This window comes from Lissotriton helveticus, chromosome 6 (genome assembly GCF_964261635.1).
Source record: "Lissotriton helveticus chromosome 6, aLisHel1.1, whole genome shotgun sequence".
Classification (NCBI taxonomy): domain Eukaryota; kingdom Metazoa; phylum Chordata; class Amphibia; order Caudata; family Salamandridae; genus Lissotriton; species Lissotriton helveticus.
This window is the reverse complement of record NC_136067.1, coordinates 1,354,218,908-1,354,237,306: the sequence shown is the minus strand read 5'-3', so window position 1 is coordinate 1,354,237,306 and position 18,399 is coordinate 1,354,218,908. Positions and strand designations below refer to the sequence as shown.

General features: G+C 45.5%; 1 protein-coding gene across 2 annotated transcripts in view; it reads right to left on the bottom strand.

Moving 5' to 3' along the window:
- The window catches only part of FAM120B (family with sequence similarity 120 member B), a 970,087-nt gene that overhangs the window by 903,227 nt on the left and 48,461 nt on the right, over positions 1 to 18,399 (bottom strand). The window contains exon 2 of one of the 2 annotated variants that reach the window (XM_078649082.1): positions 10,427 to 11,482. The exons of the other annotated variant lie outside the window; for it this stretch is intronic. Within the exon in view, the coding sequence (XP_078505208.1) occupies positions 10,427 to 11,446 (1,020 nt within the window). The 5' untranslated portion in view covers positions 11,447 to 11,482. The remainder of the gene's footprint in view (positions 1 to 10,426; positions 11,483 to 18,399) is intronic. 2 annotated transcript variants of the gene reach the window in all.

The following is an 18,399-nucleotide window of genomic DNA, read 5'->3' as shown; positions in this document are numbered from 1 at the left end:
ATTTTGTTTTTTATGCAGCTTACAATCCTCAACCATTCACACAGTGCGTAAGCCAGGAGACTACTTGGCGGTCTGATGTCTTTAGAAAACAATGGAAGACAAGCAGTTTTTATTCTTTGCCTTATTGGCTATCCTTAGGACTGGGAAGAGAAACCTGCCATCTTTGGTGAGAGAGACTCTCCTTGCAGAACAGAAGGCTCTTTATGACAAAGTCAACTTAAAGTTGTATCCAACACGCCAGTTCAAGCGCATTCTCGGCACTACTTACGCTTGACACAGGGCTGGCCTGGGCAATGCACAAAGCAGACAGGCCCAAAGTTCTCCCCTGCCCAGGTAAGCCAGGAGCAGCAGAGTGCATGGTTACATTTCTACTACTAATTTAGAGGTAGAGATGCATTTCAATGCACTGACAGCCACAGGTCCTTTGTGGGGCAGGAGGAGCAAGAGCCCGTTGACATGTTTAAATTCCCCACCAAGGTAACTATTAGGAGTCAAAGCATATCAGAATCGTTGTATGGACCTACCTCAATTATATGTGCCTGGGTCTGGCTACAATTTGCAAATGTAGCACCCATGCTCACAGCTTGGTGCTGCCACAGCACGCAGGTGTGAATTGTGAATGTCACCGCACATTTAAGAGGTGCACTGTGTCATGTGCATACATGGGATATGCACTTGAACGAATCAGCCCACAAGTCTTTTTATTTGCATGTTCTGTAAAGCTGCAGACAGACTCTCAAATAGAGGGAAATCCTGGAACTTCATCTCTCTGTCTCTAAAATCACCGAATTTAGATTTTAGGGACGGAGGATCTTGTACCATCCACTAACCCAGCCAGAGAAAGGCTCTGAAATAGCTCTAGAAGAAATACAGCGTGATGTCCTTAGATGGTCTGTGCTTTTTTTGTACCAAAAATCTGTCCTCAATCTATTTTATTTATTTGTGGTATTTGTAGAGCGCAACACTCATCCCAAGGGATATCTAGGCGCTTATACCTGGACTGAGACTACCGCAAGTTAGCACTGAGGCGGTCCTTAAGGTTTGGGAAAGAGGAAGGTTTTTCGTTTTTTTCAAAACAGGAGGTAGTTAGTGGTATGTCTTAGGTCTTGAGGGAGCTCATTCCATTTCTTTGCTGCCAGGTAAGAAAATGAGCGACCCCCGGTCCTTGTTTTATATATGCGTTTAGTTCTGGCGAAGGCAGACTGGAGTGAAAGCAGATTTCTTGTGGGGACGTAAAATTCAATCTTCCCTTGGAGAATAGTAGGACCTGTCTTATGGAGGGCCTTGTGGGTATGACCAAGCAGTTTGAAGACCGCTGTCTGGCGCATCGGCAGCCAGTGCAGTTTCTTCAGGCACTCCGAGGCAGATTCAAACTTGCCTTTATTGCAGATAAGTTTAGCCGCCGAATTCTGTAGTACTTGTAGGCGTGTGAACAGGTACTCGTTCATGCCCACAAACAACGCGCTGCCGTACTCCAGACGGCTAACTAGCAAGGCTTGAGTGACGGAACGTCTGCAATCCAGGGGTATCCAGGGAAATAGTCTGGCAAGAAGCTTCAAGATGGAGAAGCCTTTGCCACAAAGGGATCGCACATGATCTTTCACGGACAATGCGTCATCCATAATGACGCCCAGATTCCTTGCGTGTTGTTTCGGGATGGGGGTCATACCAAGCGAGGGTGGCCACCAAGTCACATCCCACACACGTTTGGCACTGCCAAACAGAAGGATCTCAGATTTTCCGGCGTTCAGTTTCAATCAATGTGAGTGCTTCCACTGGGCCATATCCGAAAGACAGTTATGCAGTTTGGATTTAATAATATCTGGTTTTTCGTCCAGGGCCACCATCAGCTGTGTGTCATCTGCATAGGAGCAGATGCCAATGCCCCACTTCCTTCCAATTTCAGCAAGAGATGACATATAGACATTGAAAAGGGTGGGGCTTAATGAGGCTCCCTGAGGGACTCCACAGCTGATGGGGCTAGATTTAGAATGGAATTGTCCCATGTGTAAGCTGGTGTTTGATTAGAAGCAGAGGCTGCCCAGTCGAAGGACACACACACACACACACACAACCACACACACATACACACACACAACCACACACACAACACCCACACTCAGCCACACATAGCCACACACACAGCCACACAGTCAGTGCACACTTTCAACAGGCACAGACACCATCAGTCATCAGTGCACGCTTTCACCAGGCACAAACATCACCAGCCGTCAGTGCACGCTTTCACCGGGCACAAACACCACCAGCCGTCAGTGCACGCTTCCACCAGGCACACACCACCAGGCGTCAGTGCATGCTTTCACCAGGCACATACACACCACCAGCCGTCAGTGCACGATTTCACCAGGCACACACACACCACCAGCCATCAGTGCATGCTTTCACCAGGCACACACAACCAGCCATCAGTGCGCGCTTTCACCAGGCACGCACACCACCAGCCGTCAGTGCACGCTTCCACCAGGCATCAGTGCACACATCAATTGTTAAGGCATCCACAATTAACTATTGTAGCAATCGCAGTATGGCGCACTTTACTTTTAAACATATTCATCTAAAGTGCAGCATGCCACCATTGCTACAAAGATAAATACACATTTTTTTAGCCTACAATTTATAGACTTTTGTTGCAATTGGTGTTGCAATATTTAGCAATGCCAATGAGCTCAAACTTAATTCATGCGAGGCCTATTGCATTGCACTGAGTGAACTCTCCCCTGCCTTTAGGACTGTAACTACTTGATAATCGGATATCCTCACCTGGATGGACTTTTTGACTAACCTGCTTATACAAATTGCACTTCATCAAAATTGTGGACACAGATGCCATACTGAAATGGTTTGTACGCAATGAACCAATTTCACGCCACACAATTCCACAACTAAAAAATCCAATCCAACCCACATAATTCTACTACACACCACATGCATACACTCCATAACACATGGCTAAAAGACATTGCCATTTACAATGCCATTAGCTCTAACTCAAATAAATCCGAGACCTATTGCATTTCCAAGGCTTGTTATATATATCTTACCATCGCAACTTGGGAGCTGGAAATGTTTCAATGTTTTGCAACCAGATTTTCACGAGAAACGAGAGAAGGTGAAGCATAGTTCGAGCTTCCATATGGAAAAGATAAAGAAATGCAGTAAAATATGAACAGTGCAACATATCAACATGAGGCTGACACAAAATGGTTTACATAAAATAGAGAAAACAAGAACCATGAAGGAACAGCTCTCCTGCTAAGTTCACGTGCACTGAAGTATCTTGTTTCTCTGCATTGTACTGACACAGAAGTCTTATCAATTGCTAAGAAAAATTGAACTTCACGCAAAAGTACCAGTTTTGCATGCACAGTGAATATATGGAATGGTTTGCTTGAGTACACAGCCAAACTACAGAAAAAACTCCAACGCATCCAAAACGCCTCAGCCAGACTCATCCTAGACATCCCCCGCCAAGCTCACATTTCCGGTCACCTGAAAGACCTCCACTGGCTCCCCGTCAACAAGAGAATAACGTTCCGCCTCCTCACCCACGCACACAAAGCCCTCTACGACCTAGGACCCGAATACCTCAACACGCGCCTGTCCTTCTACACCCCCACCCGCCAACTTCGATCGTCCAATCAAGCCCTCGCCGCAATTCCACGCATCCAAAGATCCACCATGGGAGGAAGATCCTTCTCCTACTTAGCGGCCAAGACCTGGAATTCCCTCCCCACCCACCTCCGCCTCACACAGAACCACCTCTCCTTCAGAAAACAACTAAAAACTTGGATATTTGATAAGTAAAGCTCCCCCCCTCCCTCAAGCGCCTTGAGACCCTCTGGGTGAGTAGTGCGCTATACAAATTTAGACTTGACTTGACTTGACTTGACTTGACTACACAAGACCAATCCCCCCAAAAAAACTAGCAACAAACACTGGGCTAAGCATTAACCTTGGGGTCTGAAGCAGTGTGCTGCCCAGGGTAAAGCGCTTCAACACTTCATCAGGGATAGTATGCACTATACAAATGCAACTAGAATTACAATGTTAGTGACACATCAACAATGAAACTACTATGGTGCACTTCTCATCCACTCTCCTTGTAAGCCTGTGAGGGACCGCAAAGCTACTGAGGTTCATAGGACAAACCAACTAGCCTTGGAGACCCATATGGTGCTCTGTGCGCTGATGCAGAAAGTGATGTAGCACCCAACCAAAGTGACCAGTACCCCTCTGACTATGATGTGGGAATAGGCTTGCCCCTGAAGGTAACATCTGTGCTTGCCGAAACATGTCCAGGCAAGCTGAAACTGCTCATGTATGCTCATCCACAATGGACTTCTACTGCATACATGGCGATTGTCACAAATGAAATCAAACAGCAGGATCCAACATGGAAAGCCCTATCCAGTACTGGCCTAGTGAGCACAGCAGAGCTAGCGCACTATTAGACTGTCATTATGAGCAGTGCAGGAGAAAAGGAAAGTAGCAATAAGCATGTTCTCTCTTTTATAATCAGCTTAAACACCTATAGCCCCAGAGACCTTAATCTCAGACATGTAAAGTACTGCGATGAAGCTGTGGCAGTGGCAACCCACACTGCAGTGGTGCCAGAGACTATCAGAGAAAGTTGTCTCCTCTTATATATTCAACATTCACCAGAGGGATATGTATATATTCCTTTCATGGATCATATGTGACTGAACTGTCAGCAGTTGTTTTTCCTGCATTTTTTTAGGCTATTTCCTATAAAGGAAAACCATGCCGTTATCTCCCTGTGACAGACTCCTGTTTACCCTGGAACCATAGTCGTTTGTATTCTTGCTATTTTGCAGACGTAATTAAACAAAAAACAAGCATTGGCAAAGCCAATAGCCCAGGCTTGCTGTAGGTGTGATGTCACTTGTATTATATATTTGGATGCAATGACAGAAGCAGTGAAATACAAGTTGTGCGGCGACCTATGTTTGTAGCTTAAGTATTTTAAGACACGCCCTTAATTACATTGACTACGGCCCTTTGAGAGACCCCCCAGTTTCTTTTATTTCACTTAAAGCCCTGTATAGACACACAATCACCAAAAGGAAAGTGTCATAGATAAAGCAATGCGTTACTGTCAATCATCCAGAGTGCACATTGAAGAAATAAGGGAGAAGAAGGAAACATGCATTTGACTAGGAAGTGTGCAAACTGCATTGCATAGTTGGATTTGTATGGTGCCTGGCTTCCTACTTTATGAGGCGCTGAAGCGCTTACCCACAGGAATAGACAGGTACACACTTTAAGACGTGTGGCTGGAATGATGCTGTATTTGTAACACCTGTCTCAAGGACACAGATTGTGTCGAAATCTTAATACCTCATGCCCCCATTCTGTACCCAGCTGTCAACAAATGTTTAATACAGTACTGCTTAGAACGCTCAAGACACTGCTGCTCAAGGAATGAATGCAGAGATCTGAGCTCTCCCCGCTCCTTGCTCTCCCTTTCAGAGGCAGGGTATCAAGAAGAGCTAATATGAGGTGTTAATGGAGAGCAGCTAGACTTGGGGGTAGTACGGTAAGGCGGGATATGCCTCTTTTGTTTGCAGGCAGCAACATGCAGCTGACATGTGGAAACTTGCAAGGTCCATCTGCGGTTATCATAGACTGTTTGGGGACACTTATGAGATTCAGACTGCCAGCGCTTGTTGCTCCCATAAAGATGCGGATGGAGTAATTGCCTCACTGAGGTACTTCGAAAACTAGGCAATAGCTGACGTATTGACAGAGAATGGGAAGCTGTACAGGCTTTTAAAACATCTGAGATGATGATGACGCACGGAGCCCCTTTTACATACCTCTTCTGGAGCAGTGAGATGTTTAAAGCACTGTGCCTGGAGGCGAGCGTCGCTACTGTAGGCTACCATGTTGAGAGTAGAGTATGGGGACGGTACGGAAGATGTTGTGCATTGGCGGGAAGTGAATCGACTTTGCCTGCGCCGCTGCTGCTTTTTTTAAAAGTTGGACCACGAAAGATCCGGCGACAAGCAGCAGCTGACAAATACACAACAAGCATTTCCTGCGGTAGGGCTGAATCTTCTCTCCTCTGACTGCCCAAAGGTACCTTGGGACTCGGGATGGCACCTTTTTACATAAAACCAATGTGTGGTAATTATTGTGCGTGGCTGTGATGCGGGCGCCATGGGAAAACTAAAGTTTTTCGGTAGTGTAGCGTACTCCTTGTGAAAAGTTAAAGTGATTATATTCTTTAATCACAAAAATGTTGGCCCAGGGAAAGCAAGGCATGGCTATTTAAAGACAATGGGCAGTGTGGGGCGTTTCAATAATTAAAACCAGTGGTGCGCGCGCGCCACAGAGGAGCGGGGGCGAGAGAGCGCAGCAGCGAGGCGAACGCACGCTGCTGCGTGTAATAGACACGGACGGGAATGGGCGGAGCAAAGGCGGGACATGCGCCCACCTTTGCCCAATTGCGTGCCTTTTAAAAAACACGCTAAAGCCAATGCCTGCCGGCGAAAGCACAACCACACGCACAAGTGTGTGGTCAGCTTTCAAAAGCCCCTACATAGGGTCTCGCGCTGCGCGAGCAGTGCTGCGCACTGCAATGCTAGGCACGAGACCTAAAAAATGAACAGCAATAATGTGAAAACAGCAGAATGGAGTTACAGCAAATTTGACAGAGAGTTAGATTTTGGTCTAGAAATGTGCTATCTGTGAAATTAAGGTTAAAAAACGTTACATGTCAGGACGGATAAGTTCACTAGAGGCTCGTAAGGGTTGTAAGGGTCCCACAAATCAAAAAACAGAACGATCAGTTTGGCCAAGGAGGTCCCCCCCCCTGTCTGCTGTCTCAACCCCCAAAGCTTGCGCTGTGACTGGCTAGCTGCAACATAAAGAGAAATGCTCCGGCTGCCATTTCAGGAAAAATTTACTCCCTGTGCCCTGAAAATGTAAATGTAAAAAATTAAATATATAGGGGTAGGGGTACCCAGACACCTGGAGGATGCAGGCAGGCAGGGGAGGGGGTGGGATAAAAACAAAATATAGTTTTTGGGGGTTTCCGCGATCCCAAGAGAGTGTCCGAGGGAGCCAGTGAGGCTTCAAAACTCCCACAGGAGCATGGGGGATTCCAGGGACTATTCTTCTATTCCTAGTCACTGCTTCATATGCAACATTTTTTGATGTGAGTCTAGCTGGAAATTGTACTAATAGAGTTTAGCTGGCTTCCACTAGACAATGCCAGGACTGAAAAATATGTATATGTTTTTAAGGGCCTGGACCCACTGTGCCTGATGTGGTTTCTCACAAACAAGCAGTTGGGCATACGTCTTTTGGCTGTGAAAAGTGAGAGATTGGCTGTCTGCAGCCAACCCGACAATGAGCACGGCCAATGCCATGTGTGGCAGGGGTTGGCTGCAGGGTCTGGTCGCCGGGGTTGGTATAACATATGGTAATAAAATATTATTTTACCGGGAAATGACTAAGACTGTGATCAGTGAGTCGAGCCCGCACAGTGACAACTGCCCCGACTGACCCCCGAGGACTGTGGAGGGTGCCACGGAAAAAGCTGCACCATCGCTGGGTTCTGGAAGCTGGAAGAATGAATCCCCTCATGAGGGGATAATTGACCTACTGCATTTTCAGGGCTGGCAGCATCTCTGATCAATGGGAAAACCCAGTAGCACCCCTCAATAGAGAATCTACACCTGCCGGCTGTTGCGTATACCACGAGCAGCCTGACTTTTCCAAACAGAATCTGAACTCATGAGTGCCCACGGAGAGCTAACTTGCTTCAACGTTAAATGCTTTCTAGGCTGTAGAAGCAGATAAGGCTTGAATTGGGCATATGAGGTCCTGGGGGACTCGCTTCTGATGGTGCTGCGGCACCATAGACATTTGATTAATTCCTAAAGAGTCAAAGGAGAAAGCTTGAGTACGGCCTACGGCCTACTAGTTAGCAGAAATAACCCCATCCACATTACAAGGAAGAGGGACAGGAATTTGGCTGACAAACACTAGAGCCCGGTCCTCAATGGGATTGTGTTGTTGCTTACAAATGTTGTTATTCCTTTGAATGTGTAGAGTTTGAAATAAAATACATATTTATCTTAGAAAAGCAAATATTCGACTGGACATTGATTTATTGACATTACTATGTGTACTTTGAGTTATAAGTCATGTTGACTAACCTGTATCTACACTTCCCCCAACCCCGAACCCCCCCCACCCAAGGAAGGCTTTATTGCTCATCCACAGCTACCACTGAGAGCCAAGTGCAGAAGGAGCCATAGTAGGTCAGGATCCATAGTAGGTCAGCCCCTGAGACATCAGGAATAAAGGGCTTCAACCACCGTGGCTGGACACAGTAGCCCATGCATGCCCCGTGGCCCTCTGAAAGGGGGATGTAGTCTATTGTCTAGTAGGAATCACAAAGATTTGGCCTTTTTATCAGCAGTGGAGTAATTTCCACTGAAGCAAGAGATATGAGCCAGACTTGTATCAAAGAGTAAGCGTAGGTAGAAGATATTACTGAGAAATCAATCTGGATGGGTTGAGAATGAGTTTGTGTTGTGGCATGCACAATCTGATTTGATCCACGCAATTTGAAAGAAATGACACATTGTCAAGAGAGTTTAACCTTAGGTGGTGCAGTGTGCCAGCATTGTATTGCTGATAATTGATGCTACAATTGTTTAGGAAATCACACAGGTGTGCCATATAAAGATTAAATAGCATTGGGGCGCTGGTTGAACCTTGATTTTCACTGCGAGGGCTGGGGTAGGAAGGAGAGCAGTGGTTGTCTATGAGTATTTACATTTCTTGTTACAGAATTAAGAGAACAATTTCAGTGGCCTTTAGCATGGTGTATAGCAGTATAGAATGTTGTGGGTTACTGAATGTTGTGGGAAGGTCTATAAGGACAAAAAGACAGGGATGCCCTCTATCTAAAATCCTTAGGATATCATGCACTACTCCGAAAGGAATAATTGTTTTAGTTCAGTTATCTCACCTAACACCTGAATAAAGGTCATGTTTAAGGTTAGTTTCTGGGATATAATTTTTCAGTTGAGGTGCTACACAGTTTTCTATCAGATTTTCTGACATTGGTACACTTTCCTTGCCCTGTTTATACACTCTGCTATCAGTCCATGATCAATGGAAGTGTTAATGTGGTTAAGTCAGACTTCATTGAGCTGGGGAAAAATTTTAGTTTGGTAAAGAAGCAAATACTGGGTCTTTTATGATGGATGATTAAATGCAAGAATCTTTTTGCTAATGGATTTGAAAACCGACCACTTGGCAGTAGATTACTCTTTTTTTCAGTTTACTGGCATTCAGACGCTATGTGAAGAAATATTTTGATGATGTTGGAGATCATCTGGGTGAAGATTTCAATTTGTTACATTTGTCTTTTGAAGCTAGGGACTTGCCGGGCGACATTACATTTCTTCTATAGCAATTTAACAAACTTTTGTATGGTTATCTTGGGTACTAGGAAAGGACCTCTGTGCACACTGTATTATACATGTATTCTTAGCTTGTGCAATGTCCACCATAGAGTTCTGGTCACCAACAAGTACCTTTCAATCCCTCTAGCTGACTGGTCAAATTCTACAAGGAATCCTCCTAGGTGATGTCATTTTTCAAAGTTCTTCTTCTCACAGCAGCAAAGGAACCGCATGTTGTATTTCTTCATAAAGGTAAACACCTTCTATTGCATCTCTAGGCATAGGATTGCTAGTTGCCTGAAAATGATTTAGCACCTAGGAGACTCGTACAATGACAATATACATTTTCAAAAAAAATGTAACTTTTGATTAGACGTTTCCACCCATAAAGAGGTTCTTACTCCTTGTTAAAGGTCACCTTAAACTGTAAATACCAAGATAACAAATTATGAAGAGATCGGTGAACCAGGTGGAGGGAAGTAAAATAACCTTCATTATCCGAAATTGCAGATTATATTTTATGAAAACAACACACACAAACCTAAGACAACTTAATTAACTTTACACTACAAAGCTGATAAATTATCAACATGCAACCGTATCTTAAGGTTCCACTTTGTGATGCTTAGGAATGTTGTGAGACTGGAATTCCAGTGTCTAATTTTGTCCTAGTCCAGGAACAGTAGATGCATAAGGGGTAGTCGCCTTTGACAAAAAAAAATCTCTGTTCTGCTTTATCAGGTTTTCATACAGTTTGGAGAATTTAACCAAGTCATATTAGAATCTGGAAAAGTACCTTGAGCAAAAACTTTCCATTGCTCATGTTGACATGTTGTCAATATCAGAAAAATATAATAAATTTAAACAATAAAAATGGACTGCATAAGCCATATATCAACAAGACATACACAACGGTAAATGAGAGATTTAAACTCACAAAATAAATGTTCCCACTGTACCTGCAGAATCTCCTGGTCCACGCAAACAGTAGTTTCTTGCTCATCTGACAATTCTTGGTGCTGGGAGACACTAGGATAAAGCCAAGGAGAGCTTTGCCCAGGCAGGATATATGCCTCCATTGCCTTGTAAAGCATCCTTCGGTCCAAATCCCTGGGAAGTATTTCATCGAGCACTTTCCAGCCTTGATGAGATTGCGGGACATGGGATATAAATTCTGCCACGGCTGCAATTGTACTCGCCCTTTTGTTGCGGCTGTAGCTGTTGGTCTGACATGTTGTGGAGCATTTACGGTGAAACGTGCCTAGCTTCCCCTCTGGCATAACATCGTTGCCAAGAAGACAAGCAAAGAGAGGAAGATCTTCAATGTGAAATCCAAGAAAGCTACACAGCTTTTCCCGTGAGAACATACATGTGACAAGCTGGTCCAGGCGCAGTTGGTTGACCGAGAAGTAGGGGACAGTATTAAAAATGAAATAATCTGAATCTTCTCCAAGAATCCCCAAACACTTATTCTTCAGTCCATAGGCAGCCACTTCGTAGTCGCCTTCTTGCTTGGAACACATGACTTCCTGATCCAAAGACTTTAATGCAAACTGAGCAAATGTAGATATACCAGATGGAATGAAGAACATGTTTCTCCCAGGCTGCTGTCCACGGCTCTTGATGTGCTCGAATATTTTAGCTATTTCCATGTTATTAGTAAGTCTTCGTCTTACCCACTCATTCCTTTTTTTCTGCTCAACTACTCCATCAAAGATAAACACCAGTTTGATACCAGCTCTCCTGAAAGCTTCAATAAATGTGCTTAGGCTCAAAAGGAATTCCTTCCATTGGCCCCCATGCACCCACGCCTCAGGTGTGTACCAGTACCGGAGGCAGCACATGGCATCTACCACAATGGTAGGTGTCTGGCCAGGATTCGCAGCCATGTAAGCTTTTGCCATTTCTTGCAGGTTTACAGTGGTAAAGGCATCGGGGCAAGAATTTTGCAAAAACGACTGTAACCCTTTGATACCCATGTCTGTTCTTTATGTAAATCGATGTCGTGAAAACATCTGGAAATACAAAAAAAGAAAGATGTGAAGAGTATGAGACCTTAATGTAAATGTATGTATACATGTAAAGCGCACTATCACCTTTCAGGCATCCTGGCGCTGTATACCGCTGTGGAACCCTTCCTGGCTTTCCCTGTGAGATGCCCCCTACTGGGCACCCCCAAGGTGAGGCCAGGCATCCTAGCGCTTTCAGGCACCTTACTGCACATTATCTAGAATTTACTGTAAATGGTGAACACAACTTCATTAACTGTCATTTATAATAGTTTGCAATTTTTGACTTAGTGAACAAAGTAAGGGGAACATATCGAAATGGCTGGGTCGTTTTAATATCTTGAAAACAGAGAAAAAAACATTGCTCCGTTAAAACTCTAATTACCAATGATCGCAAAAATGTAAAAGTAACTAATGGTTTGTTTGTTACATGGTATTATCTATCAAGCGCACAAAAATAAATGTGGAAAAAGGCAATCTCACTCCCTGGATGTTATTGACCCATGATGTTAATTGACACTACGGCCAAAATCCTTGAGAGGGTAATCTACAATAGAATCAAAGAATGACCACTGGCTGAGTCAGTTTTTTATTTACCCCTGTCAACACGGTGTCAGGAACAATGTGGGGACAATTGAGCGATGCCTAGATTTAAATCTGATTTGGGGAAAATAGGCGGCAGCCAAACAAACTCCTCTTTATCTTGCTGTTATGGATTTATCATCAGTATTCGACTGTGTAAGTGGGTCCAAACTATGGCACATGCTCATTGCACTGGGTCTGGACACAGCTATAGTGCACGTTTTCACCTACCTGCACAAGCATTTGAAGGCAAGGGTTTGCATCAGAACACAGAGAGAAGTTACTGAAGACACTGACTTTCACCCGGGAGTGAGATAGGGGTATGTGATAGCTTTGCTTTTATTCATTTTATACATTAACAAGCTCCACTCCTTTTCAATATATATTACCCCTGATGTCCCAAAAATCAGAGGCAAGTTGCTACCTATACTTCTCTAAGCGGAAGACGCAGTGCTCATGGCGCGAACCCCTAGGGCCCTGCGACAGTTGGTGTTTGCCTTTGTTGATTTTATGGCCTCATTGGACCTGCAGACACATTTTACAAAATCTCATATTATGTTGTGTGGCCCAAATTGCAAACAACTTCCACTTTATTTCACTTGGTTCTTAATGCCTGAGCAGTATTAGTACCTTTTCGCCCCTTGGGGTTATCTTCTCTGTTCGCGGTACACCCAACATTGTGCAACTTCGAAACAAACTGTCTATGGAAATTGGTTCTTTGTGCAGCATCCCACAACCAGCAGGGGGTGGTTCTCTTGCCCCCTTGTTACAAATATACAAGTCACAATTTATTCCTATTGCTATGTATTGGGCGGAGGTATGAGGTTCCTCGCACTGCGAGGCGATTCAGCTGGTAAAGAATAGATTCTCTAGGAAACTCTTGTCAGTCCCCATATCATCATTCCATTTTATATGTCATCAAGAACTTGGGCTTCCTTATTAGATCGGATTATAGCCTGACCTGCATTACTGTGGCTTCCACTCTGGAAGAATGTGGAGGCTGCCTTATTGAAAGATATTATATTGGACTGTCTTTCCCTTGATACAGGGCTTCACATCCCTTGGCTGGCCTATGTGAAGTCCAACTACTGTAAGATCGGTTTGCTTTCTGACTTTACGGATGTGGTGTTGCACTCCAGCTCTGCACACGGACGTCAGGACCCACGTGACCTAGTGGGACCTAGTGGGACCTAGTGGGGCCTGACGGGATCGCGTGAGTGCAAGAGCAGCTATAGAATGCTTCTGACGCACTTGCCCCTCTCTGATATATGAATAAAGTTAATTCATCCCTAGCACGTTGTCTGTGCATCTGTCCGCCATGGACACTATAAATTGGTGACGAGCAGACCCGGACCTGCCTTTCTGGCCGCCATCCCGCATTACCGCCGTAGATATAAGAGAGGGAGAGTGACATCGCCCAGATGCCCCGCGGCGGGGTACCAAGGCTGCACTACCGCTGCTCAAGGCTGGCACATAACGCGGCGCCCATGCCCTAAGCCAAGCGCTGCCCCAATAAGCAGCACAACGTGAAACCACCCCAAGGGGGCGCCAGCAGACTCCACTAAGCACTGCCCAGCTCCTCCCACGGCCAGGGGCTCACAGTCAGCCTCGAGGGGCATGCACAGCACTGTCCTCTCCGGTTAACTATGAAGTCCTGCACACCTGAAGCCACCAGTGACTTGTTTGCTGCAGATTTTGCCACAGCGCCTCAGTGATTACATTTTCTCCCACAAGCCACTCCTTCATGGGCCTGTGAGTTTCGCCGTCTGCACACGTGTATCCCACACTGCTTGTCTCCGCGCCCAGGGCCATCCTCGCCTCCATTTCTCGCCTCCTGCAACCTTGAAGCACACACTGCCTGTGCCCACGTCCAGGGGTATCCGCGTCTCGGGGCAGCGCCCAACCCATTACCATGTGTGCCCAGACCTTTTCCCTCACAAATCAAGTGCTGTTCCTCCCGAAACCAGGTGAACCGGCAATGAAGTGGGAAGACTGGAAGGGTTACTTTCTAAACTACTTGTCGGCTTGGAGGATGAAGGGGAGGAAGAGTTCTCCAGCAAACGCAGAAAGAAGATTCTACTTCACAACCTGGGACCGGAAGGATTGCGTGTTTACGAAAACATGGTAGAAATAACAAGGGCTCCCGCCGAAACTCATGTGTTCCAACATGCGTTAGAGGACTTAGACTCCTACTACCAGCCGGTCATCTGCACGGCTATTGATAGGTACACCTTCTTCCAGTGGAAACAGAATGATACGGGAACTGTGGAAGATTACGTGGCCACACTCAAGAAACTGGCGATAAACTGCAAGTTTGGGCACTTGCACGATGACTTAATAAGGGACCAAATCATAATGCACACGACAACCACCAACGTCCAGGAAAAGTTATGGGTTAGCGGAGAAGCACCTCTCCATGAGATCATAGCCATTGTCAAAAAGGCAGAACTCTCATAGCGCTGTGCCGCCGCAGCCAAGAGAGAAGCGGAGCCGAAACCTGCTAATTTGTAATAGCCTAAGCAAAAAGAATGTTGAACAAGCACTTTATAATTTTGAGCACACCCAACAACTAACGGAAGTGGAAAGGGAAACCAATGTTGCTGCCTACCTAAAACTGATTGCATGTGATTATCTTTGGTGTGCATGCGGCCGATGGGAACGTTCCTGATTATTTTGTTTCAGATCAGACACAATAAAATGTCTGTTATGTTTCCCACTGGGCTTCACGTATAATCGTGATTGGAGGTCCTGCACCTGCGATGATGTATCAGGCCAATCAATGCTACATTTTACATTCTTTTGCAAATTTTATGTAAGGTACACCAAACTCTTTTTAATTTAGTTTTTTAAAGAATTCCCATAACAGTAGACAATATGGGCCTGCTTTTAGACTTTTACTTTAATTATGAAGAATAATGAAGGTATACTGCACATTGAGGCCTTTTTTAAGATCTGCTGTACAATCCTGCAGTTCTGTGTTGTTTAAATCGTATTATCAATATTGCCATATGGTGCTTGTTTTTATCCATTTTCTCTTGTATTGTGTTCTCTCATTTTTTATGGATTATATCGATGCTGCTCGCATCTAAATAAAGTTTTTTAATTAAATGTGGAAAAAGATGTTGCGAAAGTGCGTTGGTGAGGTCCCACCAAGAGTTTGAACATGCACCTCACACGCTGCAGGCATTTTTCACACTGTTTTGCTAAGCAACAGCCCTCACCATTATAATCACATCACACTTTCCCCATAGATTGTGGCTGCCTGAGGCATTTTACTCTTCCACGGCGCTACCAACAGTTATCAAAAACATGCACTACCACCTTTCACAGATCGAAACCTGCAGCCATTTGGGAGGGAGTTAAATGTAAATTCAAGTTACACGAAAAATTCAAAGATTTAAAGCCTTATATTGTAAAAATAATTTTCTTGGACTGGACTGCTCCTTTTGTGGTGGATCCAAGACCGGAACAAATATGGTTTTTGCATGGTTAAGTAAAACCGAACAGTTTCCCGCCAGTGTTCAAAATGAATAATGGATGTTTTTTTAGCTGATGGTGCCGATCCAGAATCAGATGTCCCGCTCATAACGCCGTAGCGTTTTAATGCTTTGATGTTTTTAACTTGATGCCGCATGAATACGATGTTGCATATGACATTTTAAAACCTTAAAATTGCCGAATTTAAAAACTTGTAAATATTGTGACTGGTACTATGATTGGCACAGTGTGTTAAAGCCGTGCTCGTGACCTTACCTACGACGCCAGCGCCCCGTTCCACCACGGGATCTCCCGCTTGTTGTGGAGGGCGCCGGCGAATATCTGGTTCTCCTGCCCTGACTGGCCGATTAGGGTCACGCGGGTTTCCTCTCCTAGGTCCTCCCCTATTTAACCCGGATGCTTGGAATTGGTTCTGTTTAGCTGATGGTGCCGATCCAGAATCAGATGTCCCGTTCATAACACCGTAGCGTTTTAATGCTTTGAGGTTTTAACTTGATGCCGCATGAATACGATGTTGCATATGACATTTTAAAACCTTAAAATTGCCGAATTTAAAAACTTGTAAATATTGTGACTGGTACTGTGATTGGCACGGTGTGTTAAAGCCGCGCTCGTGACCTTACCTACCCCTTGGAACTAAAATCCCCCCCTTCCTCCACACTGCCAGACTACCCTAGGAGAAGGGAACCTAAACGGAACTATAGGAGAATCTCTAATTATACCTTGGCCCCGCTTATGGCCAACATCAGAACTGCCACTTTGGGGCAGGTCCATGATGCTGCGCTGGATCTCTCTAATACCATCGCAAGAGCGGTGGACCTTTTGGCCCCCGCGTCTTACAGCTACTCTGCCAGAAAGAGACCATCTGCCCCATGGTTCTCAGAGACGCTCAGGATTTTAAGACAGGATTGTAGGAAGCAGGAAAGGCTCTGGCTAACGAGCTGGGATCTCAGAGAAAGGGAAAAGCACAAGATCTTGTTAAGAGAATACAAAACAAAGATAATTGAGGAAAAGCAGGTCCATTTCTCCAACTTAACGACCTCCCTCACTTCCTCAAGGGAACTGTTTAAGATCGTTGACTTCCTGTGTACTCTGCAAACACCTGACCCTGTAATTGGGTCCCAAGAACTGTGCGACAAGATCTCGTTGTTCTTCCACTCAAAAATTGCTGATATTTATACCTCTCTGGAATCACAAAGGGCCACATTGGGGTACCCCCTCTCAAGACTCCATCCTCCATGGACTGTCGACCAAAGGACTCTCAGAACAGTTTGTCTAATTTCCCCCTTCTCACTTCCCAGCAGCTAGACCAGCTCCTGAATATAATTAAATCTGGATCCCCTTTGGACCCGTGTCCCCTTAGGATCATGAAGGACTGTAGGGAGGTTTTATTGCCCTACTACCTGGAAGTGATGAACCTTGCTATAACGGAAGGCATTTTTCCTGTTTCTTGGAAAAAGGCAGTGGTCAAGCCGTTGCTGAAAAAGCAGACACTAGATCCGGAGATATTAAAGAACTTTCGACCTATCTCACTGTTGCCGGCCCCAGCAAAGATGCTTGAGATACATCTTAATCAACATCTAACCGCCTTTCTCGATTCCTCTGGCCTCCTTGATCCGTCGCAGCATGGTTTCAGGAAGCACCATAGCACCGAGTCGGCCCTCACCGTGGTAGTGAATAACATACGCTCCAAGGTTGATCGGGAACAGACGACTTTACTGATCCTGCTAGACCTGACAGCAGCTTTTGATACCCTGTCTCCCCCAATCTTAATAGCTCGCCTTAGGGAGATAGGGGTAGAGGGCCCAGCACTGAGCCTGCTGTCCTCTTTCCTCAATCAGAGGGAGCAGAGGGTCAAGTTGGGAGAGTTCCTGTCCCCAGCTAAACCTGTGCAGTGTGGGGTACCACAGGGGTCGGCTCTAAGCCCCACCCTCTTCAACATATATGTGGCCCCACTTGCCAGGTTAGTAAGATCTTTTGGGATGGAGGTGGTGCCATACGCCGATGACACACAAATCATGATCTCTCTCTCCCACTCAGTGAGTACCTCCGCTCTCAGCTTCAGGAACTGCATGGAGGCAGTTTCACAGTGAATGATTCTGAACTCACTGAAGCTGAACGGAGAGAAAACCGAAGTCTTAATCTTTGGTGGAGATCAGGATGTCTGGTCTAACGACTGGTGGCCCCATCCCTTGTACCGTGCCCACGGCCCACGAAATCTGCTCGGAACCTGGGAGTAATGATCGACACAGCTCTTACTATGACGGTGCAAGTAAATAGAACGGTCTCCACCTGTTGGGGCGTTATTAAGATCTTGAGGAAAATTACGCACTACCTTTCCTTGAAAGCCCGCAAACAGACGGTGGTGGCCTTAGTTACATCCCGGTTAGACTACTGCAACGTGCTCTACTCGGGCATGAACATAGGCCTAATACAACGCTTGCAGACTGTTCAAAGCGCGGCAGCACGGTTCATCCTTGATATCCCCAGCCGCTCGTCTGCCACTGTAGCTAGGAAGAGTCTGCACTGGCTCCAGATTCAGGCCAGGATCTCTTTTAAGATCCTGTGCCTTGTCTACGGGGCACTATTTGGAGAAAGCTCTGAAGGTATACGATCTCTGCTGGTTCCCTACACTCCCAGGCGAAACCTACGCTCCTCCAGTAAGAATCTCCTGACTGTTCCTCGGGCTCGTAAAGTTAGGTGGGGAGGAAGGGCCTTTTCTGTGCTGGCCCCTAAGTTGTGGAACACTCTCCCCCTGGAACTAAAAACACTTCCCTCTATTGGACCCTTCAGGAAAGCATTAAAACCCTGGCTTTTCGCAGAGGCGTATCTGTAAGCTGGTC